The 27,257-nt window shown below is 43.0% G+C and overlaps 1 protein-coding gene across 1 annotated transcript in view; it reads right to left on the bottom strand.

The window, feature by feature from the left end:
• Fam135b (family with sequence similarity 135 member B) overlaps positions 1-27,257 on the bottom strand; it is a 279,296-nt gene that overhangs the window by 75,906 nt on the left and 176,133 nt on the right. Inside the window, exons 5-7 of the mRNA XM_041671944.1 lie at positions 19,158-19,231; positions 15,029-15,202; positions 8,491-8,617 (exon numbers count right to left, since the gene is read on the bottom strand). Coding sequence (XP_041527878.1) covers positions 8,491-8,617; positions 15,029-15,202; positions 19,158-19,231 — 375 coding nt within the window. The remainder of the gene's footprint in view (positions 1-8,490; positions 8,618-15,028; positions 15,203-19,157; positions 19,232-27,257) is intronic.

Below are 27,257 nucleotides of genomic sequence, written 5' to 3'. Positions count from 1 at the left end.
CTGTGGATGTATACAAATGGGGCAAGCATTACAGAGTTCTGTGGAGGTCACAGTTCTTAGGGAAAAAGGAAGCTATTTCTCAGAGCATTGATTTTTCTCATGTGTAGACAGATTTCCATGGATGCCACAGGACCCAGAAAAAGACACACACACACACACACACACACACACACACACACACACACACACATCAAACTAGACAGCACAGTTTAAGGAACTGCTTACTTGGCACAGGAAAGTACCACTTTGAGTTAAATTGATGCAAACTACGGGGGAAAGGCCACTTCTAAAACTCAAAGAGTAAATGTAAGTTGGGTTGATTTCCATACATTTTCAGGCAATGATAAATATCATGTACTTACTGGCCAAGCTAACGCAGGAAGTGTGGTCTCAGCAACTGCCAATAAAAATCACAGAGAGAACACTCGCAATTTGGTCTCCATGGAAACAGAAGGTAATATCCCATCCCTGTTCCTAGATGGATCTTCTATTATTTCAATCTTTGAAAAGCGATTTTTCAAGGTGATAGAAACTATCAAATATAGTCAATTATTCATAGCAATGGAGACAGAAAGCGTGGGTCTTCGGTGCTTCTTTGGCCCTGCTGATTTTTCAGGGCGAGAAGAGGATACCTATTGGTGAGGGGAGTGGCTGGCTCTTGGAGACCGTATTTCACAATTCCAGTTCTGCTGGAGTTGTTCACCTAGGAGCCTGACCCTCACAGCTTTCTTTCATCACAGAGTTGACTTCGTGCCTTTAGTCATTTACTAGAACTGCAACTGGTACCAGTGCCCAGAACCCCTATGATCTCAGCCATGACTCAGTGCAGGCTATAAATGTTGTAAATATTGTAAGCTGTAAACGCTGGGACAGGGCTGCCAACACATACAGAAGGTTAGGTAGCTGTTGTCCCCCCCCCCACACACACACACCCAAGTACCAGTTATTTCACCTTTTGTATTTATTCCATGCTGGTACTTATCACGATTCATAGGTGCTACCGCTGGATAGAACAGTTTAATTACTTCCCTCCCTTGGCAGCTTGCATACTATTTGTTGCAACCCTGGAAGCTAGATGACAGGAAAGATGCTTTTGTGTGACAGCCGGCTATGGTCATCCCCAACGTGTAAGCATGTGTCATCATCAGCAACAGGAACCTACCCTCAGGCTACATCAAGGTTTTGGGAGGGGCTAATTTTCCATCTCCCAGGGGCCATTAGTTGCTACTATGGCTAAATAAGAAAAATGGGGGAAGGTGTGCTTTATCTGAAGAGCTGGGAAGCAGAGTCATACAGAGGAAGATGGATAAAAGAACACTAAAGATGACTAAAGACTAAAAGCCACAGGAAGATATTATTTTATGTTTACTTAAAATACATATATAATGTATGTAAGTGGACATGTAACACACATTCTCTCTCTCTCTCTCTCTCTCTCACACACACACACACACAGAGAGAGAGAGAGAGAGAGAGAGAGAGAGAGAGAGAGAGAGAGAACCTGGATTAAGGTATTTCAAAAGGAATAGTTTCAGCCATTCACACTTCAGTGTAAATCAGTATTGCTAATTCCCCTCAGTTGGCTAGCTCCTGGTCAAGCCTTTACAATGAATGACAGAATATTTGAAGTCTGCTTCTCTGCAGGTTCCCTGCCTTCTACTATAGCCATTCCTCTGCCATCTGTGTCTGTCTCTCCTCTACTTTAATTACCCTTCTGCCCCCTTTGCCTCTGGCCACTACTCTACTATTTCTGGGATTGCTGCAGCAGCATCTGTCCTTCCCTCTGTCCTAAACTGTGCTTACCACCAATCAGTACGCCACAAACAAGAATGATAATTACGACTGTCTTTAGAATCCCGATTATAGTCTGTTTATGACTTATCTGTGCTAACCTGGTTCACATGGCCCCAAGCCACCAGGTTGTGGCAGGAGAAGAGAAGCTGAGAAAGCTATATGAAGAATAAAATATAAAAGAAACCAGGAGGCAGAGAAAGCCTGGAAGCCCCTCCCCACCTAGGCTTCAGACAATAAACAGAGAGTGTTCAAGAAAAGCACAGAATATACAAAGTTGGATGCCATCCAAATGTCATATCAAAGAGCATGCCATTCCAGGCTCAGTGGTTATAAACATCTGTGTCCCCCCCTCAGCTCATTATCCCACCCCACCCCATTCTCCAGGGTATTTTATTTTTATTAATAAACTGTTCTATTTCCTGTCAGGTGTACCTGATCTAATTCTATGCTGTGAGGTACACAACTCTGGACACATGAGCAGGCTCAAATGCATGCCTACAACAGGGTCACTCATGATATTCCCAGCCTCTTGACTGGTCACACTGGCTGCCTTGGAATTCCTAAGTGAAGCATTAAACTTGAGCACTCTCCAGGAGAACACACACGGTGTGACTATGGGCGAAAACGCAGGTTCAGCCATCCAATGCGGAGCAAACATTATCATGGTTAGTTATTGAGGAGGCACCTGTGGCTGACCAGTCAGTCCTGAGTGGAGAACGTGAGAGCATGGCCTGAGCTGGGCACTGTGGGGATGAGCAGGAGAAAGGTGAGTCTAAACACAGATGACGTAAGAGCTCCACACAGCTCATCTGGCTTCATGCTCTGGCTGATTTGCTTCAGCCAGCAGATTTTGAGTCCCTCCAGTCAGATCTTGAGAATAACGGCACTTAGAAAGTAGACTTCTCAGTAGTCCTCATTGTCCGCTATGTTCAGAGAGTCCGGTTTTATCCCAGGCTTTTCCAGACCCAGGCCAGCTGGTCTTGGTGAGTTCCCAGTAGAACATCCCCATTGTCTCAGTGTGTGGGTGCACCCCTCGCGCGGTCCTGAGTTCCTTGCTCGTGCTCTCTCTCCTTCTGCTCCTGATTTGGACCTAAGAACAATGGCAATGGGTTTCTGATCCTACTGCACGCACTGGCTTTGTGGGAGCCTAGGCAGTTTGGATGCTCAACTTACTAGACCTGGACGGAGGTGAGGGTTCCTTGGACTTACCACAGGACAGGGCACTCTGATTGCTTTTCGGGCTGATGGGGGGGGGGACTTAATTGGGGGAGGGGGAGGGAAATGGAAGGCGGTGGCGGGGAAGAGACAGAAATCTTTAATAAATAAATAAATTTAAAAAAAAGAAAAAAAAAGAAAGTAGACTTCTGTGAACAGCTAGATGGGTTGTTGGTGACTGCCGTCACACTGCCGTGGGGTAGCCACCAAGAAAGCATAAAGCAGAAGGTGGGAGGAGATGAGAATTGCTTTGTCATCACAAGTCGCAGACAAACCTCCCATGAGAGCAGATTCCAGTATCCCCATAGAGAAACAGAGGTTTAAGGTAGTGCCAGGACTGGAACAAACAACCAAAGGTAACCCACAGGGAAAATGTTACCTTAGCCCCACCCTGGCGTTCACTCCATGCCTGTTGCTCTTGCCTGTAACCTTGTTGATCCTCCGCCTTGCGTTTATTTAAAACCTTTTTGTTAAGTGTTTGCGGTGTACCAGGAGACATGCTGGGTACCAATGAGGTGATGGGTGACACTGGATGGCCTATGAAAGGTGCAGATTCCTTCCTGAGACCTGTGATATGAATTAGTCAGGAACAAGGCATCCAGCCTCAGCTGCATGAAATCAGGGTTGTCTCCAGCCACGGGAGCATGACATAAACAGACAGTACCTTACAGTTTGGATGCAAGGCCTTCTGTCACAGATGCATGCGCTCCTTTAGAAATGACCCATGGAATTATTCTGAATCACCTGCCCACCCTAGCCCATATGTCATACAAACAACCTGCTACATTTTCTGCATGATTTTTGTTAAACCAGACAGGCATTTAAATGAGAAAAATGTCAGTCAATTTACATCGATGAGGGAAGCACAGGAATGGTCACCATTCAAATTCTTAAAATATTAAAACACATTAGCTTTTTATCGACAAATCATTTTTTAAAATAACTATGGCTTGATAGTTTTTTTCTAGTCTTTCTGATTATGATAATTTTTTTCTTTTTAAAATTCAAGTGAGAGTGCTTAATATGAGATTCACCCTTTTAAGCAAACTGTACACACACCGAGCAGGATGGCGTACAGAGAAGCTCAGTGCAACAGCTCTCCAGGAACCTCTCTCATCACACAAGATCAAAACTCCAACCTCTTCTCCTTCCCTCCATCCCTGGGGACAGACACAGTTTCATTCCTTGCTGTGTGCTGGTCTCTAGCTATTTCACACAGTATTGTTTATTCTGTGATTGACTTAAGTCATAGAATATAATCCTAAGGGACACTAAGGACCCTGAACAGCCAAAGCAACTGTGAGAAGATAAACAGGAAGTATTGCAGCCTATGATTTCAGAATAGAGAGCAGAATGGCAATGGCTCACACGGTGAGTTACAGCCATAGACACTGCACAGAAACCAACTGAACAGAATGGCAAGCCCACCCCGAGTCATTAAATATAGTAAGCTTGTTGCATTTTTTTCCCCACAGAACTCGTATCACCATAACACACCTTTTAAAAGAGCAGACATTTCAGCAATAAATCCTCTCTGTCACTGAATAAAGCCAATTCCACACAACGGGACATGGACAGTCTTTCACATAAACAGTGTTCGAATTGCACAACCATACAGAAAAGAATGGATCCATACTGAACTCATTCCTCACCCCATACACCATAATCATCTCAAATGTATTGAAGAATGTAGTGTCAGACCTGAAGCTATAAAAAGCCCGGGGGAAAATGTAAAAGGAAACTTGAGGACATTTACATTGGTGAGGCTGCACGGCAGCTGGAAGGGAAGAGACAAGTGGGGCTGTGCCAAACAAGGCTCCTTTTTGCAAAGGGACAAGCCATGCAATGCAGCCACTTTCAGCTGCGATTTGATGAGGAGCTAATATCCAACTTGTATGAGGAACTGCCTATGACTAAACAAAATCAAATCATCCAAGATAAGCAAATTTACATATAGACAAATTATTCACCTGGACATTCCTCCAAAGGGGATGGAGCAGGGGGGCAATGATTTTCAGTGAAAACGTTTCACCACTAGTAATCATCAGCGAAATGGAGATTAAAACTACAAGACCACAGCTCAACCAATGCTCTCTGAGGAAACACTAGGAGCCAGATACACAGAGGGAGCTAAAGAGAAGCCAGACCTGCACAGAAGAACTCTGTAAGTGGGAGACATAGAGATACACATCATTTGACATTCTATTCACCTGGTGTCAGGGAGCAGCTGTAAACGACATCTTAAGGGAGAGCAAGTGACAATAGGTGTGAACTAAAATGACCAACATCACACTTCTCATAGTTAAAGGGAAAGCTTGCTGTTGGTGATGGTAGAAGCAGTGGTTGTAGTGATCCAAGAATTGGGGCAGGTCCCACTGCAGCAGCATCCCTTACCTTCCTGGGATGCTATTCATTCCAACAAGCTCACTCTGCCATGAATCTCTGATTCTTCCCAGGCCTCTGCCAGGAAGGTCTTACTGAGAGGAGCACCTGTCTCAGATGCCTCCAGCTGAATCGGCAGTCCGTGTGGATTCCGCTTCTGCCTGCTAATGTTCCGGGCTTCTTGAGATGTGGATACAGTGCTCTCAAGGGAATGTGGAACTAAGATTGGATTCTCTGCTTGGCAGCCTTGCCTGGTGGGAAGGTGCAGGGTGGGCACACAGCAATGACTCCGCATAATTGGATGGGACCCAAATGGGAAATACACAGGAAAAGAACGGAGCCCTTAAAACAACTCACGGAGCAACTTTCAGGAGCAAGCCCAGTGCCAAGACTCACAAATCAGTCTTTCTCTCTGAACATTTGAAAGGCGGGCACATTTAATTTTGACACAGAGCCCTAGAAGCAGCCAAGAAAAAATGGGAAAACAAACAGACAAACAAACTCCTACTATACTGCATCATCTGCCTGCCAAGCCCAGTGATATAAAGTATTTACACATATAAATCTCTGAAATCTTCCCAGAAGACAGACCCATTTCACAGCTGAACAAACTTACAGTTTCTGTAAGCACCGAGTTTCCACAAATTGTCAGTGTTTGTCACAGCAGGGAACACATTACGACAGTCTCTGGCAGTGTGCCAGGACATGTGGAAAAAAAAGTTCAGTGGGCTGGAATGTACTACAGTGTTGGCTACCCTGCCCAGTGCTGGTTCTGGCATCTTTGCAATCCATGGCTCCGCCCTTACTTTCTGTCTGTTGCAGTGAGTGATCTCTCTCCTGAATGTCTAGCTGTTCAACTCTGCACCAACATGTTGTACACAGTTGTTTCAATCCTCCTTTCAACACACATTGCTTGGGTACTAGTTTCATAGGGCAAGTGTCTTGCTAGGTCCTAAAGAAAGAAGCTAAATGAGATGGTCCCTCCACTGAACTATGCAGAGCGCCTGCACAGGAGAGCCAGGGATCAATCAAGCATTTAGGGAATCAGACAGCACTGTTTGTGCAGTGCTGGTACAAATGGTTTAGGCTGATGTAAATGACACTGAGCCCCAGAGAACCTCCCAGGTAGATGGAGCATCACACTTTCACACGCTTCAGCGGCATCAGCTAAGGACCTCAGCGTGTGAGGATGCTGCTGTAAATGTTTTGAATTAGGCTGTGAATGCTACCAATCATCAATATCTCTGGCCATATTCCCTTGGCAGGACACTGAACTGATGGTTTTTAGGTGGTACGTCTGTCAGGGAGACTCTTAAAGCCACCATATAGTGCTGTGATTGAGGCAGAACTTGGCACAGGGAACGTTGAACTGTGATTGGAAACTGGGCAGAATGGTTGTTTCTGTGTGGGAGTCAGTTGTCAATGTCTCGGTAGCAAGGGAATTGGCAGATGACTTGGGGACATACCACCACATCTACTGAGGGATGAAGAGGTCTGCTGTAGACATTGGAATGGGGAGCCTTCTATCCAGACCTCATGCCATGCTGAAATGCATGGGCGATGCAGAGGGGGGTAAGAGAAAGGCCCATGTTATGCTGGCAGGCTCTTAGCTGTCCCATCTCCCCCTCACTCATTTGAGGCTGCTCCTGTGTAGGAGGTAAACACATTAGCTTCCAGGAAGCTTGGTGGGTACCAGAAGTACTGAGCGTGTACAATCATTCTGTCCTCATTGTTCTCCAGCGCCAGCTCCCCGCATGAGAACAAGCGCTGCTATGGATTCAGTTTCCCATCCTTTAGGGAAATTGTGGCTGTCCCCCTTTGGAGACCTCAGGACCATGAAGACATGTGACGTAGCAACTTAACCCAGATAGAGATGGGACTAGGCTCACATTTGCAACTGGATCTCCTGACTAGATCTCAAATGGGGAAACTACAGAAGAGCAGGGTATTTTCCTTCATATCCTGAACTGTCTGGCCAAAGAACATTCTGTAGCAGAAGGTGGCAGAACTGGCTAGGCAGTCTTTCACATGCCTGTCTTTGGTTTAAACATGATAAATTTCTTGTGTCTCCCTGCCTGGGTCATGGGGTGGCTAGATGTTTGGTTAAACATTGTTGTAGCTGCCAGGATTGGTGTCTCTGAGAACTGTTTGAACTGAACAAAAGACCTCCCTGAGGGAAAGAGATCTGCCTCTCCAGTGTGACACGGCAGGGCCAATCCACTGAGTTTCTGACTATACCAAAGGAAATGGCTATCCTTCATAAGTGACAATGTTATACAGCTTCTGGAATTCGACTTGGCCTAGACCTCTGCCATCAACTCTCCTTGGTCTCCAACTTGGTGAAGCAGATTTGCAGCCTTCTCAGCCTCCAGAATCTTGTGAGTCAACTCACAACAACAATGCAGAAATCATTCCTAGTGGTTCCATGTCTCTGGGCAACTCTGAGTAATACTGCCTGGATATTTCAGAAGAATACACTAACAAAATGCCTCATGTGTTAAAAAGTAACACAGACAGTGATGAAAGAAGAGCAATGTCAGGTCCTTCTTGGGAAGAAGCAAAGGGAATGGAGAGGTAGTCATATGTATTTACTAAACAGCACCTAATGACCAGGTATGAGTCAAAAGACTTTAATTTGGGACAAAATTGGGTGTACATAACTGCATGTGAGATTAGTGGTTCTTGCTGATGCTGCTGTAGAGGTGGAGAGAGGGAAATACAGAGAGATTCAAGAGTTGGATCGAGGATTTGAAATCAAGCATAAACCAATGTCAACAGACATTTAATATCACCACATAGTGTGAAGGAAACAACCTTACAGTAGTATCACCACCTAGCTTCTAGAGAGCTCTTATCTCCAAAAGGACTAGAAATAAGAGGGACCATAGAAGAATACTCACGACGTCTGTTATAGGGCTTGACACTCAGAAAACATCTAAGAGAAGATTAGTGAAAAGTCAAAGGAAGATTGGACCTTGAAAGAAATAAACAACGATCACCCTAAAGAAATAGTTGATAGAACAAGGAACCTCATAGGACACACTCTTTTAAAGTGAGAACTACAGGTCACAGGGTCATGGGCTCCCATGCACACATTACCTCTGAGGAAGTTGGCTTGCAGTATCCAGCTCCAAAGACCAAGTTTTCCAGAGAAATAGTGGGCTGTTCTGGTCCTGAGTCTAGGCCACCTTTCCCTAACCAGGAACCTCTTCCTGGGCGGGTGAAACTGTAAAGAATAAAAAGAAAACAGGAGGTAAGTAAGCCACCATGTGTTAAATCAGCTCCCTCTGGGCTGCAATGGAGGAGCCTGTGGTACAGATTTAAGTGGTGTTCCAGCAGGAGGGTCTGGATGTTGTGTTTCCAGTACTATCTTATGGGTGAGTATTCTTGGATGTGTGCATCAGCAGAGATACAGAGGTATCCCAACACCTGTATGTCCTCTGACTGAGAGGTTATTGAGGGTATGTCCTAGAGAATCATCTTTCTGGGAGGCAGCTAGAAGGAACTCCTGACCAGAGTAGAAGACACCGCCCACCCTGCCAAGTTCATCATGCTCTTGAGATCTACTTCTGCCCTCAAGGGGTCATTGCCTTGCATGAGCTCTTTCTAGTTTTAGTCCCTCCTTGCTTCTACTTGCCTTTTGGTGAAAGTCATAAAACTATGTTCATCTCCACGATCCATGGAAGACTCCTGTGATATGTCCTAGACTGCTGTAATCAACAAAGTATTCCTGCATGTTATCTGGGAATGCTGTAATCTCATCAAGAGGAAAAAAAACATGGGATTTTTCTGTCCAATTCTGATTCATTACAAAGGTCATCTGGCAGGTCATCTGGCTATCATCAATCTAGAGTCAATGGAGATTTAGGAATGTGACTAGATCGTGTGTCCTTATGATATTTTGGTATATGGTCAGTCCTTCTACCTTAAACTTTGTGATTTTCCTCCAATAATAAATGAGAATAAAGTTGCTTACACTGTTTTCCCTTTCCTTCAAATATCAGCTATTAAAGCGCTACTGACTCAGATGAGATTTTATGTATTCAGGATGGTATGTGAGATCGTGTCTTCTAGATCTAACAGGGAAGCTGCACACATGAAATCTCAAAAATACAGCTGCCTAAACAAGACTTTCACAGTAACTATACCAGTTGCCATGTCACTGGGAAATTTCACAAGGCCCTAAACCAAAATGAAGAGCTTCGGGCAACTAATGTACTAAGTGAATAAAAAAGCCATTCTTCTGCAGGGATAAGCCACCTGATAGTTTTTCCAACTGGGCATCCCTAAGCGTGCCCACACATGCACACACATCCACACAAACACATTATCAACAACACTAACCGAACTCAACGGGTGTATATATAAATGTAATGATAAATAATTAAAGAAGAAAAGGTCATGAATATGAGAAGGACTACAGGAGACACAGGAGAAGTTGGAAAGAGGAGGGAGAGGGTGAAAAATAATGTAAATACAGTACTCGTGTATGAAGTTCTAAAGAAATTAAAAATCTAATAGCTTATTTAGACACACTTGAAATTCTATAGTTAACCATTTTGTAGGTATGTCTTAATCTCCCAAAGAGACTAAGAGTCTCTTATGGCAAAACAAAACAAAACAAAATGGTCTCTACCATGAATGTCCTCAGATGTCACCATCTTTGCTCTGAGTGCTTGCGCAAGGGGGGCAGATTTCAGACGAGGAACTCATGCTTCTGGTAGCAATATTGGCAGAGAAATAAAGTTAAGGTTACATTTTTATTGAATTCATTTATCCAAGTATTATTAGTCCAATACCACAAGCCGGAGAGCGCATGAGGTGTCAGAATGCCGAAGTGGTAATGTGTCACTTACACCGTAAGCACACATTGGCCTAGAAGGGGACTCAAACCAATCAGTCTATGTTGGAACATGATGGGGATGCACAGCAGCCAATGGGCATAGAAGAGAAGTGTATGAAGTGAGGTGGGTGAAAGGGCTAAGTACACAGAAGTGGTGTGGCACAGTAGGCAGCCACAACAGTGTGGAACTTACACCCGCTAGCAGGAGTTCCTAGCCAGCGGCGACACCACTTACATAATAGGACCTGGGCTGGATCTGAACCTCCTACGTCATCTCCTGTCAGAAGGATTAATGCACTTGAGCCATTGGGTATCATGGAGACTCCTGATAGTTGCGAAAGTTGGCTTTAAGTGTAAGGTCTAGCAAACAATGACACTGAATAAAATTTGCTGGTAAGTATTCTTGAGAATCTAATTGGATCAAAGTCACGCGGTCACTAACTACATAACTATGTGTGCATTGGCTCACGGGATTCCAATCATATTTAGTTCCCCAGTTTTAACTGCAGTGTCATCACAAGTAATTTGGGGGTAACGTAAAGCATGTAGGAGTAGTACACACATAGGTTACAGGAAAACCTATAATTTAATATAGGTGCCTTGAGCTTCTGGGTATTTAGGTACCTGAGATGTCTTGCCTTACTGTGGGACAATTGTATTATGGAATACTAATATTTGAATTTGCTTTTGCTTTGTTTTGTTCTTTTGAGACAGGGATATATATATACATACATACATACATACCAGTTTGGCCAAACTCCTGGTTCTCCTTCCCCAACTTCCTAAGTGCTAAGATTATAGACATGCCTCACCATATCTGACTTTGGATTTGTATTGAACTGAATGTTAAAGCGAATTTACTATACAGCCAGAAGGTACTGGTAGGAACATTCTAGAAGAAAAAAGTGTGTATACATAAGGAATAATGACCCCTTCCCTGGGATATCTGCCAACAAAGGACGAAAATACTTGCTATTTAATTATGGCTTTTAGTTGGCATCTCTACTGGAGGGAGCCCCTAGGAGACACTTGACTTTACCTATTTGAAGATTAAAAACTATTAAAAAAAACTAGGTTTTCTTTGGTCGTTCCCAGCAAAGGCTAAGGGTCTTTTGAGGTGAAATTTCTGTTTCCCAGCTGCGGCATCCGTGTTGGACCTAACTGATCCTATGAGCGTGCTTTTCTGGAAAAGCTGCTGCTTACCCGATTTGACAGGTATTTCCCACAAGCTTAAAGGGTTCCCTTTGTTCCAAGGTACCATGTGTCAAGACAGAAATTCTTCTTGCAAAACCCAGAGAGTGGAAGGCGGTTCTATTTTTACCCCATCTGTGAAGTTTAACTCTTCAGCAGCTGTGCCTGCTCCCATCTGGAAGGCTGCTGCCGACAAACTTGCCGAGTTTGCTCCTACCGAAAGGTTAAACTTTCTAAGACATCCTGGTTCCAAACCCATGGTTAGATAGCATCAGAGTCCCTAGCAACATTAGAGCCGAAAGGTGATGTCAGGTGCTGGGAAACCTTTCATTTCAGTTGTCCTCCTGCCTGCACTAGTGACCCTCCTGCCTGACGAAGTTTGAGAGGGCTACGTCTTGAGGATTGTTCTGAGGCATAAGCCTTCAGTGTCTCTTTATACTCAACTAATTCGTGTCCAACCCCTGGATGCATCATTAATTACACTGCCAAAATCTGACTCCAATTTACCTTCCCAAATTCAATTTTCACTGTCACACTCTTGTCCCCTGGGTAGAGCAATGTCTTCTGTAAAGCTTCTCTCTGAGTCACAAGGAGAGGTGCACACCCCTGTGCATAAAGCTTCCTGCCGTTTGTCAGGAGCTTATCGGTGCCAAATGGGTGGCCCAGACTACAGTGGGTGCTTTACAAAAATTAATCTCCTGGACGCATGCATAATCAAGGGCTTCCTGTGTCCTGTCATTGAATCCTTCCAACTGTCTGCTGATAACTGAACCTGAATCCTGCATGCTCAAGTGGACAGAGTTAGAGAGTAGAATCTCGGATTTGGCACTGGGGGCTACCCAGTCCTGAAGCCCATTCTTCAAACTGCTCCCTGACTCAGGCCTTGCCAGTACTTTGCACACCCCTCAGTTTGGAAGCTTACCACCTGGATTTCTTCTAGACACTGAGTCTCTTAATAGCCAGGGGTACAATATGTACATCTCAGAATTGCTAGTTTTCAATTCTTCTGAGCCTTTATTACACACATGTTCATGATGTGGGACCGTCTACAAATTTTTTATTATGTACAGTCATAATATCTGTTGGTTTATTATCACAAAAATATATGTTCACATGTATATGTATGTATCTATATGGTGAAACAGGCATCCAGAGGCGTGAGATCAACTATTCAAGGATCCCCTAGAAAGTAGATGGAGGAACTAAGCAGCCAGATATTCCTAACTCTAGCTGCATGGGAATAGCTTATTCTCTGGGACCCAGAAGCCCCGGAAGGGTCACTTGCTTTCACATCTGGGTTGTTGCCTGGCCTCCAGATGAACAGTCTCTGCTGATCTCAGAGCACACCTGCTCTGTCTCACCCTTGGCACACAGATTTCACACTGAGCCATGCACTGAAGCAGCCTTGATCAGAGGAAATCACCCAGCTAGGGAACATGGTCTGAGGGAGACTTGAAATCTTCTACTTTCTAGATTCTACTTGTGTTGCAGCTTCCAAGGCCATGGTTGCTTTCCCATGTTCCTACATTGTAACGTTTTTCTAACATTCTGCTCTAACACTCACCCTACATAATTCAACATATAAACATCAGCTCAACCCACTGGACGCAGCTATCTGAAGAAGAGGTCTATGCTGAGGACTGTAATGACATTCCACTTGCATTTTAATAAATACACGTTGCCTGATGATCAAAGAGTAAAAAAGCCCTATTGGTCAGCCTTACAGACCAGGCAGTGGTAACACACACCTTTAATCCCAGTAGCTAAAGGCAGGATCGCCATTTTTAGACTGAGGTTGAGGTAAGAGCCAGTGGCTAGTTGCTTTGCTTTTCTGGTCTTCAGGTTGAACTCCAATTTCTATCCCTGAGTTTTTATAAATTGTGTTCCAAAGGACCCTACATGGTCCTCTTAGACTCATTGTGTGTGGACTCTGATGCTTCTGTTGGAGCACAGCAGGCCCCCATAGACACCCATTAGAAGTGAAGAATTAAAACCATAGACCCCTTTTCCTTTTTCCCTTTTTCCTTGTCCCTTTTTCCCCTCATTCCAGGACCTCCAGTGTAGGAACAGCTTCAATCTAAGAGCTCAGCAAAGTTTTGGGCAGAAGAATGTTAGACACAGTCAGTTATAGAAGACCACAAACTATTTGACATTGACTTTTAGCTCCAGGCTCAGAGCTGTTGCTAACCAACTGTCTGTCTCTCTTACTTCCCCATTCTTGCTTCTCCTTGCTATGTGCTCTGATTTAATTCCTGTGCAGGCATTTCCATAGCTAAGCACTAACACTTCCCCAAACTTGTGCCATGATAATCAGTTCTGCCTTCTCAAATCACTTCACCTTAGCCAATAGCCAATTTACTTTCTTGTTGGGCAATGCTTTCCATCCTAGTCAATCAACACATATCCAGTATCTCTATCAGTCTCATTCAGAATCGAAAATGACCCAGTTGTCCATCCACAGATGAATAAAACTGGGTCAAGGAAGACATCATATATCATTTTCTATTCCCAGACTCTAACAGACAACAGACCTTTTAGGTTATGGACAAAGAAATCAGCAAGGATTCTGCTTATTCTCATACACATGCATGCAAACTCATAGAAACTGTCTAGAACACAGACATTGGACAATTTTCTTTCCTCTGGGTTACAAGAATATACCCCAAATTCCTCATTGTACACATGTGCAACTGTTTACTCTCCCTGTTTAAAATTGTCTAAATGGACATAGTCAGCCATCTGAGACCATGACAGATGGCCATGCATGGCCCACTACAATCACTCTTATGAGCTCTCTCCCTTCCTTTGTAGAACTAATGAAACCCAAGTTCACTTCTGCACCTTGGAGATGCCATAGGGTGAGTCGATGAAGGGCAAAGGCAAACGATCTTACAAGCAGACTTGCATTTGAGCAAACAGTGACTGGGGGAAGGAAGAGATTTGGATGCCAGCTATGTACTAGCCCTGGCCTCCTCTGGGATTCACTAAAATGTTCCACGAATGGCCCTCGTTAAACTCAGTGGGTCACAAAATAACAAAAGACATGATTGTGTTAAAGGAACTCATAAGGAAGAAAGGAGGTTGACAGAGTGAGAAGGTGAGAAGAAAGGTGGGAGTAAGAATAATGTGCATTTTATACACATATGAAGGTGTTAAGGAATGAATTATTTAAGCTTAAATTGAATATTAGATAATAAAGTGCTGGAAACCTTATAGATACCCCAAAATATCAAATGAATTTTAAACATTTCAAAAAGTTTTATATAGAAATCGGTGTTCTTATTTTACACACAGGGATTATGTAGCTCAGAAACACAAGGACCTTCTCAAGGCACAGCTAGAGACAAGTGAGGCCAAGGGAAGAATCCAAATCCATGAGGGGTGAGCTCCAGTTTATACATTATCCCCCCCCAAAAAAAATTCCCCAATGTCCTCTGTGATGCTGAGGCTGTCCCAAGCTTTCGCCTACTACTTCTGTGGGCCAGCTGAAGACCCAAGCTTAAGTCAGCAACCATGGGCCACCTTCTCTGGTGTGTGCTGAACACTTATGATAAGCTGTGTCTCTCCGTGATGCATGGGATGAATTAACATCTAACTTCATACCTGATCAAAGGTTGCTGCAAAGCCACTAGGGCAGCGTGGATGGTCACAGAGATCACCGACAGGTGGAAGTAGTCAAACATGACAGGGACTTGGTGGTGCAGACCCCTCCGGGGGTGAAAATGCAGGCCAAGCGTGCGACTGCTGATCATCGGTGTTCCGGTCACATCTCTCAGCCTGGAAGGCAAGTGAGTGAGCTCATGTGAGCGTGGTTGGTTGGCCATGCTGTCACTCAAGTAGCTCCACCTAATAGTCTCATCATCTTACTCAATCCTGCAATATGCGGCGCCTGGCTGAAAGAATTTGTCCCACAGTTGGTAAATGAAGAATGAAGGCTACAGAACAACTCTGGGTCTCAGTTCTTCTGTTGCTGCAGGTAAACCTGAAGCTCAGAGATGGTAAAGATGGTCATATCTTTCCAAGGCTCCTCTCATGGCTACAAATCTCTTGGACACTTCCCCCTTGTTTCACCCCCATAGGATGAACAGTGCTCTTAAAATACTGAGCAGATTTTGTGAGGTTGTGAATTGTGCGGGATCTCTAGCCTCTAAGGGCAGCAGCGGTGACTAACTCACATTTACATCTCTGGCATCTCACCGGTACAGACATGATGGAGAAAGTGATCAAGCCCATGGTTATGAAAATGTCAACTGATTGACTGAATGAACAAACACCCAGAACACGCTGCTGAAGCAGTATGACCAGTTTCAGGAAGCGGTCCCTTTCCTTTGCTCTAGCACTTTGTAATCAATGCATACCCAATCTTAAGATACAGGCCACAGACAGACAAACCCAGAAGACACAAAAAGGGAGAATAATGTTTGTCTAGACAAAATTGCTGAAAAACAGTCTCTGTGGCTCTGCAGGTTGCAGAGAGCCAGAACTCGAGGAAAGTCACTATGAGCATTTTCCAGGAACACAAGAAAGAGGATCTCTTCTTCCTCCATAGATAAGCAAATAGATTACAGAGAGGGAAGGGAGACAGTGAAGGCTCCCACAGCCCGACCCAGTGTCAGTCTTTCCTTGTGGTCTTTGCTGTCCCCTGGTGCCCATTGTGACTATGTGTAACACATTCTTTGCTTTAACCAGGATGAACCCAGATAAAGAAAGGCAGAGAATCCAAGCTGTGGGTGTCAGCAACTGTCAGCCTTCATGCTCACTTTTATATGGACAACAATGATCTGAATCTTAACTGTGGACTGGACCTTCTGCTTTCCCCTGTAAGACAAGCATATAACACACTTGCTAATCTTATTCTATTCATAAAAGAACAAATGAAACTAATGTGACTTATTTAACTTGTTCACAGTCATGAGAAAAACCTGCCATGCCAGACCAGTAGTCTCTGACTCTCCTCTGTGCTGTTACTGCACAGTATTGCTTTGTGCTCACTTAGACATTGACTCCTGACAGGGAGAACAACCCAAGCCTCCTTCAGAAGATGTAAGAAGAGAAGAGATCACTTTTTGGTGTTCTGAAATGGACCCTTATGGAGAAGAAGCCCACTTCCTAGAGAATCTCAGAGTAGAGAAGATGCAGGTGATTTTTGGTAGATGAGGCAGTAGAATGTCTGGGATTCTTATAAAGGAGCTAAGCAAACAAAATAAACAGCAGCAAATCTGCTATCTCACAGAAAGAACAGCCCTCTAGACAGAATTATTATGCACACTTGGAAGGAATAAAATTAAGGCCAACTGAGAGAACCCACAGGAAGATGAATCGCCCCTTTAAGTATTAAAGAATTTCCTATCGGCTGAGCTGTGCAGAGACTGGCAGGGCTGTGTGGGGGTGAGTGTTGGGACCCTGTACAAGCAGGTACTCATGGACCATTTGAAATCAGAGAGTATAGATAGGATTGTGGTTCCGAGTATGTGACTCTCTCATTAATACTGACTTTGGGGACTGAATAAGCTTTGGTGGAAACAGAGCTGTCCTACGTGTTGTACTATTTAGTAGCACCTCTTTTTTCCATGCACTAGAGTCAGCATCATTGTTACCTTCAGTAACATGACATGGTCAAAGCCTTGAGACCTCATTTTCCTACTGATATATAAGAGGGACTTCACAGCCTGTCTAACTCTGGTGAAACAACAGCCTCCCATTTCATCCCTTTTTGTTTGTTTTCTATACACTGCTATGAAAAGTGAAAAAAATAAATAAAAACATCTATCCCTCTTAAGAATGTTTCAAATCCTGATGCCCATTTTATACACTACTGAAATTTGGAAAATTACACAGATTTGTCCTACATCAAGAGAATGGGAGATCCTTCTAATAAGATAGAAACCAAAGAAGGAGTTCTGAGGGGGTAACTGCCTCTGCACCTTAGAGCTGTGGATGTAGAGTCCTGGTGCCTGATTTATTCTGCACAATCTATCTGGATAATAGCTGGGTTTGAATGGCTTTGATGGGAAAGCAATCTGTACGGAATAGCTCCCACAATTTTAGGAAGGGGATTAAAATAACTTTACACAGCCCCCATGGACCACATGTGGATTCTATGGAAAGGATCAGCCACAAATATTTTCCTAGAAGAGGCTGGAGTTTATCAACAGACTTCAAGGATGGGGCAGAGTTGGGGAGGAGGTGTGCATAATGGTCATGCCAGCAAGTAACTCACAAGAACCCTAATGATGACTGAGCATTTACCCTAGAAAGGACACTCCTTACCTGCACTCAAATGACTCCCCAGCCTTTTACTGTATCTTCCTTACTCATCATGTCTGATCTACAAACCACAGAGGTAGGGGCAAAGCAAGCTAAGAAAGGAATACAAAGCCTCCATCTCCCTTTTGGGATTTTGAGAACCTCCTGACTGAGTGGAAATAACCCTTAAATGAGATGAGTGCTTAAAGGGCCCGAACGAGTGGGAAATAAACCTTAAGTGAGATGGTTTCAAGGTTTTGGTGTCACACTTTTTAATACCTCAGAGAAAGATTGTTTATGTAATTCCTGAAAGAATGCGGGAAGGCTTAAGAGGCAAATAGCGCAGCCCAGGATAGAGGGAAGAGGGCACGGAGCACATTTGAAGGAAGCAGTTAAGCAAAGGAAGAGAACTGCTCCCTGACTATTTCCTTGGCAAGTTTTACATAAATAGATTTTCAGTTCACACAGAGTTGAAGGACAATAGCAGATGTTCAGTATGAACACATGGAAAACCAGGAAGGATGATTTGAAGGGGGTTTTGGTTGTCTCGTACATGCAGACATTACTCTAAAACTCCCATGTCAGTACAACATAGAAAAAATGCTTTAAGTAAAAGATATCAATTAATAAGGCAAGAAGCCAACAGTTTTCTGTGTGCAGAACCCGAGCAGCCTGGTTCCAAATGAGTGAGCTTTTCCAGGCTCTGGCAGACATGCTGTGATGGCAAATCACAGCTGTCAACTTGACAGCATCTAGAATCAGTTAAAACCGGAGCAGCTGGGCACCCCTGTGAGTGATTTTCTTGATAAGTTTATTTGCAGCAGGAAGACCCACCTTAAATCTGGCAGCAGCTACATAAAAGAGACATGGAAGAGGGGAACTAGGGTTTTTGCCTACTTGCTCTCACTCTTGCTGGCAAGTCTAGCGATTCCTTTGCTGCATCATTCTTTCCCTGGTAATCACACCAACTTCTCCCAGCTTCCTTTGGATCCTAATGTAGACTGAAGATCAGCATCTCTCCAGCAAGCTCCCAGGTCCCCCCACAGAACTTCAGCACCAGACTGGGACTGCAGAGACATTCAGCATCATGGACTTAGCAACTACTGGATTCTTGGCCACTCTAGCACGAGTCAGCCATTGCTGGACTAGGTGGACCAGACCACAAAAGTCAATCTAATAAATCTTGTGTGTGTGTGTGTGTGTGTGTGTGTGTGTGCATGTGTGTTTATGTATGTGTGCGCGCACATGTGTGTGTGTGTGTGTGTGTGTGTGTGTGTGTGATGCTATCAGAACTGTTCCTTGACTAATAAAATGTCTGTCCCATATTCCTGGTAAATTGGAACATCTGAGGGACATTTCAGATTAGTAGTAACTAGTTATTCCAGAGAAATTATGAGGATTCTAGCATTGAGGAAGACCTAAGGGTGAGGTATGGGGTAAAGGAAGAAACCTCCCTACACAGACCAAAGACGTCCATGACACTCACTGCTGCTGCTCACTGTCCGTAAAGTGCAGGTCCACCTTGAGCTGAAACTCGACCTCACTCAGCGCATCTTCTACCTGAAAGACAAAGACCAAGAGAGTTCAGCAGTCAACTAGTAATCCAATTGGGTCATTTAGTGGACTGGTTCTCAAGGAGGAGAAACAGAATCTCACTATCAGGTGCCACTGATGCATAGTGAGAATATCTATGCACGAGACAAGGTGTTCTGGAAAAGCAAACTCTTAGAATAGGAATATTGGATGGAAAATGAAAGCAAAGGATTTATACAGCCAGCTTGGTAAAAGTATATTTTCAACCATTATTAAACAAGCATCCTTGTAATGCATCATCACCCTGGTCAACTTGATGAAATAGAGAGTCACCTCAGAGATAAGGCTCCAGACATATCTATGAGGGATTGCTCAGCCTCTGAGCATGCATATGAGCGACAGACCTGGTTAAATAATGCGGGAAGACCCTTCTTAAGGTTTAGATGGGACTTTCTCTGGTTAGGTGTCCTGAACTACAAGAAATGGAGAAGCAGGCTGAGCTTCTCCATTTGCATATTGTGATTGTTCTCTGCTTCCTGTTTGTGGATGCCAGGTAACCAACTGCTACAAGCATCTACAACCTTGACTCTCCTGCCACAAGGCTCTGTGTTTGAAATGTAAGTTGGGATGAATCCCTTCTCCCTTAACTTGCTTTTATCAGCTTATTTTTATCACAGGACCTGGAAAATAAAGATGAAGCTTTTAAGCATGTTGCCTCATTGTCAAACGAATTTGACATGGATTCCAGGCATGGGTGAAAGACTGCATCGCACCTCCTCTGGGAAGAATGGTGAACTTCCAGCGCAGCAAACTTGTCCAAAGATGCATGAAGTCACCACTTAGACTCAAATGTCCCCACATGACACACATCACTGCCCACACATTAACGGGGGGAGTCTGGCAATCTGGGTGGTTAAGTCATTGATGTCCAAGGTGACTCAAGCTCTTCCAACTTTCATCTATGGTAAATCTTAAATTCTCCTTCCTTCAATGTCCTTTATGTGCAAAAATAAGTAATAAAACAGTTCTTTTCACATGTGCCCCCCAAATGAGGTCCCCAGGTCTCCCTTTTCATATTTATAGGGGAATTGTGTACTATGCCCTAGTCTTCATTATCTGTGCTCTGTGGATTCATTCAGTGTCAGGACTGTCCCGTGGCACAGGGCTTAGACTCCTGTTTGCTCTCTGATTGGCTGAAGCCCTCCTAGGCAACTCGCAGAGAGCCACTTCCTTTCCCTCTTCGCATTCAGCATTTCGGGTCACAATAGCTTGTTCTGAGCTCATAAATTGGAATCCCATAAGCCAAAATTCATCTCCAGGCATGTCTACTTTAGTTCCCATAGTATTTCTTAAAATGTTTGAACAAGTTTCAAATGCTGAAAATTCAGGTAATTTCACATTCATATTCATACTATGGGTTTATAGCTTCTAGGGAAGAAAAGCAAAACATCCCTTGGAGTTGGCAAGGCAGGGTTAACATGTGTTAGCTCTGCTTGGGTCAGACAAATCCTGCAAACACCACTGGTTTACCACACTCAGTGACAGTACTCTGCCACTTGAGGCCAAACGCCCTGGCTACTTTCTTGCCATGTGTTCCCACTAATCCCCTCAGTCCTCATTGGTTGTGGGCTCCAGCTTTCAGGAACAGTGTATAGGCGGAGAGATAGCAACAATGCATCTCTGAGGAATAAAACTCTTCTCCCACAGTCACCTGTTTTGGTTGTTGTTGTTGCTAATATTATTATTATTTTGCAAAAATACCCTTATCCCACAGAGACAGACATTGCCTATCCAAAGGCTTCTTTGGAAATAGCTTCTTAATTAAACACAATTCAAGCAGAGACATGGGGATAGAATTTATCTTTAGGCCTTTGTGGTATTCAAAATGATACTTTTTAAAAGAATACTTAAAAGTATTTTCTAACAGAGCCTCTCCCCCGGTGTGAAGAATTCCAATCAAACCAGATTAAGCCAAATTAAATGCCCGAGTGGCCGGGAGCATGGCAGAGGGAAGACAGGGGGAGTGCACACACAAACCCTAAAGCACACATTCCTTGTTCCTGTGACCCTAAATACCCTGTGGGAGTGATCCTGACCCTTCCAGGGGAGGGGTCAGTGTTTGGCAGGCTGGGAGTTAGAGTTCAAGCACTTGGCAGGCTGGGAATTGGAGTTCAAGCTCTTGGCAAGCTGAGGTCACACTTCCAACTCAATATTACACCAACATTTTTGCTGAATTCAAATGCTATAAATAACTTAGGGATTTTTTTGCATCACCAAAAATCTAGCTTTGTATTCAATCAAAGGAGTACAGGCTCTCACTACCTGTTCCCTGGAAATAAGACTGGAGAAGTAATACTACTACTACCTTCTGAGAAATCATTTGTCTGGATACGGAGAACGTCTGAGCACCAGATTTGGTGGTCACAATTCTCTGGGAATTGAAGATAGACTGAGCCTAATTATGACTTTCACTGGTTCCTTGATAAATCCTACTTTCAAGATACCTACACATACATGTTTATAAAAGCCTACATATTATACTTGCAAGATACCTACACCTCAATGCTTATCACAATGACTCTTCTCTTCCCCCCTCCCCAGGTCCACTGCAGCCTTGAGGCTGAGAAGGCAGCTTCTAAAGTCAGAATGCATGAATGCAAATCCTAAATCTAGTTGTTTTCCATTCATAAAATAATCCTACTAACTCTATAACATTATAGTAAGTAGCTATATAAGAAAGTGTAAAAAAGGGGTTGACCAATTTCAAATAATGCAATGTATTATGGTTTTTGTTATTTTTACTTTACTACTGAGTTTGAGGATCCCCTTATCCCACCACATCTGCATGGTGGACCTGAATGTTCTTTGAAAATACATGCCTTAAATTCCATATTTAAACCATGTCTTTACCACACCTTAGTGATGTGATGGAGACAAATCTCAGCTCTAAATCTCTGCATCCTTATTCATCAAAGGAAGCTGAGAAAGCCCATCACTACACTGCAATAACGCAATGAGATACTACAAAGCACTCAGCAAAAAAATCCAGTGGAATTAATGTAACAAATAAGAAGTGTTACTGCTGATAAGATCAGTGGATGGATATGATGATTAGATTAAGGTCCTATCACTATTCATAGAAGTTTTGCTTCCCTCAACTACATTAGACTATCACTTGTATCTCCAGGAATATGACATACTCTGTTAGTTGTTAGTTAGTTAATTAGTTAGTTAGTTAGTTTTTAATGATTTTTATTGAGCTTTACATTTTTCTCTGTTGCTCTCTCTGCTTCTCCCTCCTTGTCAACCCTCTCCCCAGGTCTCCATGCTCCCAATTTACTCAGGAGATCTTGTCTTTTTCTACTTCCCATGTAGATTAGATCCATGTACATCTCTCTTAGGGTCCTCATTGTTGTCTAGATTCTCTGGGATTGTGACTTGTAGGCTGGTTTTCTTTGCTTTATGTTTAAAAAATGATAAGTGAATACGTGTGATAATTGTCTTTCTGGGTCTGGGTTACCTCACTCAAAATGATATTTTCTAGCTCTATCCATTTGCCTGCAAATTTCAAGATGTCATTGTTTTGTCTGCTGTGTAGTACTCCATTGTGTAAATATACCACATTTTCCTTATGCATTCTTCAGTCAAGGGGCATTTAGATTGCTTCCAGGTTCTGGCGATGACAAACAATGCTGCTAGGAACATAGTTGAGCACATGTCCTTGTGGCACGATTGAACATCCTTTGGATATATACCCAAAAGTGGTATTATTGGGTCTTGAGGAAGGTTGTTTTCTAATTTTCTGAGAAATTGCCACACTGACATCCAAAGGGGTTGCACCAGCTTGCATTCCCACCAGCAATGCAGAAGTGTTCCCTTTTCCCCACAACCTCTCTAGCATAAGTTGTCATCAGTGTTTTTGATCTTGGTCATTTTAACAGGTGTAAGATAGAATCTCAGAGATGTTTTGATTTGCATTTCTCTGATGACTAAGGATGTTGAGCATTTCCTTAAGTATCTTTCAGCCATTGGAGATTCCTCTGTTGAACATTCTCTGTTTAGGTCTGTACTCCATTTTTTATTGTATTATTTGTTCTTTTGATGGACAATTTCTTAAGTTCTTTGTATATTTTGGACATCAGACCTTTGTCTGATGTGGGGTTGGTGAAGATCTTTTCCCATTCTGTAAGCTGTCATTTTTGTCTTGTTGACCATGTCCTTTGCTTTACAGAAGCTTTCCAGTTTCAGGTCCCATTTATTAATTGTTTCTCTCAGTGTCTGTGCTGCTGGGGTTATATTTAGGAAGTGGTCTCCTGTGCCAGTGTGTTCAAGTGTACTTCCCATTTTCTCTTCTGTGAGGTTCAGTGTGGCTGGCTTTATGTTGAGGTCTTTGATGCATTTGAACTTGAGTTTTATGCATGGAGATAGATATGGGTCTATTTTCATTATTCTACATGTTGATATCCAGTTATGCCAGCACCAATGTTAAATATGCTTTCTTTTTATCATTTGATACTTTTTTGCTTCTTTGTCAACAATCAGGTGTTCGAAGGTGTGTGGATTAATATCCGAGTCTTCTATTTGGTTCCATTGGTCCTCCTGTCTGTTTTTATGCCAATACCAGGCTGTTTTCAGTACTGTAGCTCTGTAGTAGAGTTTAAAGTCAAAGACTGTGATGCCCCCAGAAGTTCTCTTATTGTACAGAAATTTTTTTGACTGTCCGGGTTTTTTTTTTGTTTGTTTGTTTTTGCTTTTCCATATGAAGTTAAGTACCATTCTTTCGAGGTCTGTGAAGAATTTTGCTGGGATTTTGATGAGCATTGTATTGAATCTGTAGATTGCTTTTGGTAAGATTGCCATTTTTACTATGTTAATTCTGCCTACCCAAGAGCATGGGAGATTTTTTTCACTTTCTGGTGTCTTCTTCAATTTATTTCTTCAAAGATTTAAAGTTCTTGTCATACGAGTCTTCCACTAGTTTGGTTAGAGTTACTCTGGGATATTTTATGCTATTTGTGGATATTGTGAAGGGTGTTGTTTCTCTGATTCTTTCCCAGCCCTTTTATCATCTATGTACAGGAGGGCTACTGAGGTTTTTTTTTTTTGAGTTAATCTTATATCCTGCTACATTACTGAAAGAGTTTATGAGTTGTAGAAATTCCTTTGTAGAATTTTTGGGGTCGCTTATATATACTATCATATCATCAGCAAATAGTGTGAGTTTGACTTCTTCTTTTCTGATTTGTATCCCCTTGATTTCCTTTTGTTGTCTTATTGCTCTAGCTAGGACCTCAAGAACTATATTGAATAGATATGGAGAGAGTGGACAACCTTGTCCTGTTCCTGATTTCAGTGGGGTTGCTGTGAGTTTCTCTCCATTTAGTTTGATGTTGGCTGTTGGCTTGCTGTCTATTGCCTTTATTGTGTTTAGGTATGTTCCTTCTATCCCTGTTCTCTTCGTTTGTTTGTTTATTTAACATCCTGACCATAATTTCCTCATCCTTTTCTTTTCCTGTTTTCTTTCCAGGATCAGGAATAGGTTCCCAAGAGGCAGCCAAAGCATTAGGAATAACCCTTACTCCCATTATTAGATTTACCACAGTAGACCAAGCTACACAACTGCCACACACACACATATGGAGGGGGGCCTAGATCATTTATATAAAGGCTCCCTGGTTGTTGGTATAGATTGTAAATTCCTATGAGCCAAGTTAGTTGTTTTTTGGGGGGGTTTTGTGTAATGTCCTTGCTCAAAAATGTTTATAGCAGCTTTATTCATAATAGTCAGAAACTGGAAACAACCAGGATGTCAATGACGAATGGATAAAAAATATGGTACATCTATACAATGGAGTATTAATCAGCTTTAAAAACAATGACATCAGAAAATTGAAAGAGAAGAGATGGAAATAGAAAAAAATATTCTGAATGAAGTAATTCAGACTGAGAAAGACAAACATGGTATGTACTTATGAATAAGTGGGTATTAGTTGTAAATTATAATCATGCTAAAAATCCACATATCTAGCGAGGCTATGGAAAAAGAAAAGGCCAAGAGGGGACCCATGGATCTCCCTGGAAAAAGGAAGCAGAAGATAACTCCTGGGTGTACTGGGGGCAGGTGCAGATGGGAAATTGGGCATCTGGTTTGGAGAATGGATGGGGTGGAGAATACTGAAAGAAATGACTGGAAGAGGGCATTTCAGGCTCAGGTAAAAACCTGGGGCAAGGGAAACTCCCACTAATCTCAACGATGGCCCAGTTAAGACTCCTAGCAATAGTGAATACATAGCCTGAACCAGCCATGCCCTGTGATCAGACTGGCGACTACTGCAATTGAGAGCCTTCATCCAGTAACTGATGGAAGCAGATGCACAGACCCATAGCCAAACATTAGCCATAGCTTGGGGAATTCGGCTGAAGAGAGGGAGGAAGGATTGTAGAAACCAGAAGGGGCATGTTCCACTCTTTCAGTCTATTTTTTACAGACTGTTTTATCTGCATGGAGTCCTCCACCCCCTGGGTATAACTGAGCTCTGTTCTCTGGGCTACCTCGGCTATCAAATGGCTTGACTACTGACTTCCTCTGTTTCTGTTCAGCTGTCCCTATGTGTCTTCAGGCTCACCAATACCCACATAGGAAACAGCAGCAACCACCTTCGTGTCCTTGCTCTCGTTTCCAATACTTATACCTTGGTCGGTCTCATTCCTCTTCCTTCTGAATGAAACCATAAGAACAGTGGTTCTCAACTTTTTTAATGCTACAGCCCTTTAAGACAATTCCTCATATGGTGGCACCAAACCATAAAATTGTTTCTTTGCTACTTCATAACTGTAATTTAGGCATTGTTATAAACTGTAATGTAAACATCTGCTATGCAGGATTTCTGATATTTGAACCTTTTAGGAGTCACAACCACAGACTGAGAACCACGGCTCTAGAACATGGCAATTACGCTGCATTCAGTGAGATGACGATGGTTTCCTATATTATATCCTGAAACTTCTTTTCCAGGTTCACCTTTGTGTACTCCCTGTGCCACTGGATAAGATTCCCCACCCCATCCCTTGCTTCGCTAAATTTGTCCTTGACTGGTCTGCCACTTTCCAGTGTACTGCTGCCCTGGGTCCTAAAGCTTCCAAGTGTTTCCCATGGAAAGGTACCCAAGAGGGACTTGCTCAACCTCTGAATCAACTCATTTCTACCCTCGTAGTCTCTGAAGCACTAGGTCTGTGATGGGCTTGGGAACTAGAACTTTGCACGAGCATTTCCAAGCTTCTGTTCTATGGGTGTACAAAAGAATCTCCCTTTAGAGAATTTCTATTTCTATAAAAGAGTGGTTCTCCACCTTTTTAATGCCATGACCCTTTAATACAGTTCCTCATGTTGTGGTGACCCTCAATCGTAAATATTTTTCCATTGCTACTTCACAACTATAATTTTGTGACAGTCAGAAACTGTAATGTAAATATCTGTGTTTTCTTGATAGTCTTAAAAGACCCCTATGAATGGGTCATTTGCTCCTCCCCCACTCCCGAAAGAGTCACAAAGCACAGGCTGAGAACCACTGCTATCTAATGCAATTTTGTTCACTATCCCTCTCTGCTGTAATCGCTTTCTCTCCTTTTTCACAGAGCTAAGTATCCTCTTGTTAATCTGTACATCTTCTTTGCCTTGACTGCTGAAAACTTGGCCCTCCACATGTGAACTGCCATTAAGTGCAGAAGATACTCATGCATATTTTTCTGGTATATTTATCTTGAGAATGCTTTTCCTTCCCTTTCTATGTTTATCTTATCTAGCTCATTCTACTGTGGCTCCCTCTTATTATTCTCTATATATTTTATGTACACCTAAATCTTGTATGTCACTACAGCAAATATGAACAAAATATCCAGAGGACCTCCAGAGGGACTCTCTGTGTTTACTGTAAAACATCCCATCAGATTCCTTAGCTTCTAGTTAGTTCTCTCTGTACTCAGTTCTGGTTCACATCCTTGGCCTCAATGTAGAGACTGCATCTTCTCTTCCATAATGTGCTTGTTGGCTAGT

This window comes from Microtus oregoni, unplaced genomic scaffold, assembly GCF_018167655.1.
Source record: "Microtus oregoni isolate MIOR12 unplaced genomic scaffold, Mior012 000022F_ref0000154, whole genome shotgun sequence".
Taxonomy (NCBI): Eukaryota; Metazoa; Chordata; class Mammalia; order Rodentia; family Cricetidae; genus Microtus; species Microtus oregoni.
This window is presented reverse-complemented; position numbering and strand designations above follow the sequence as displayed.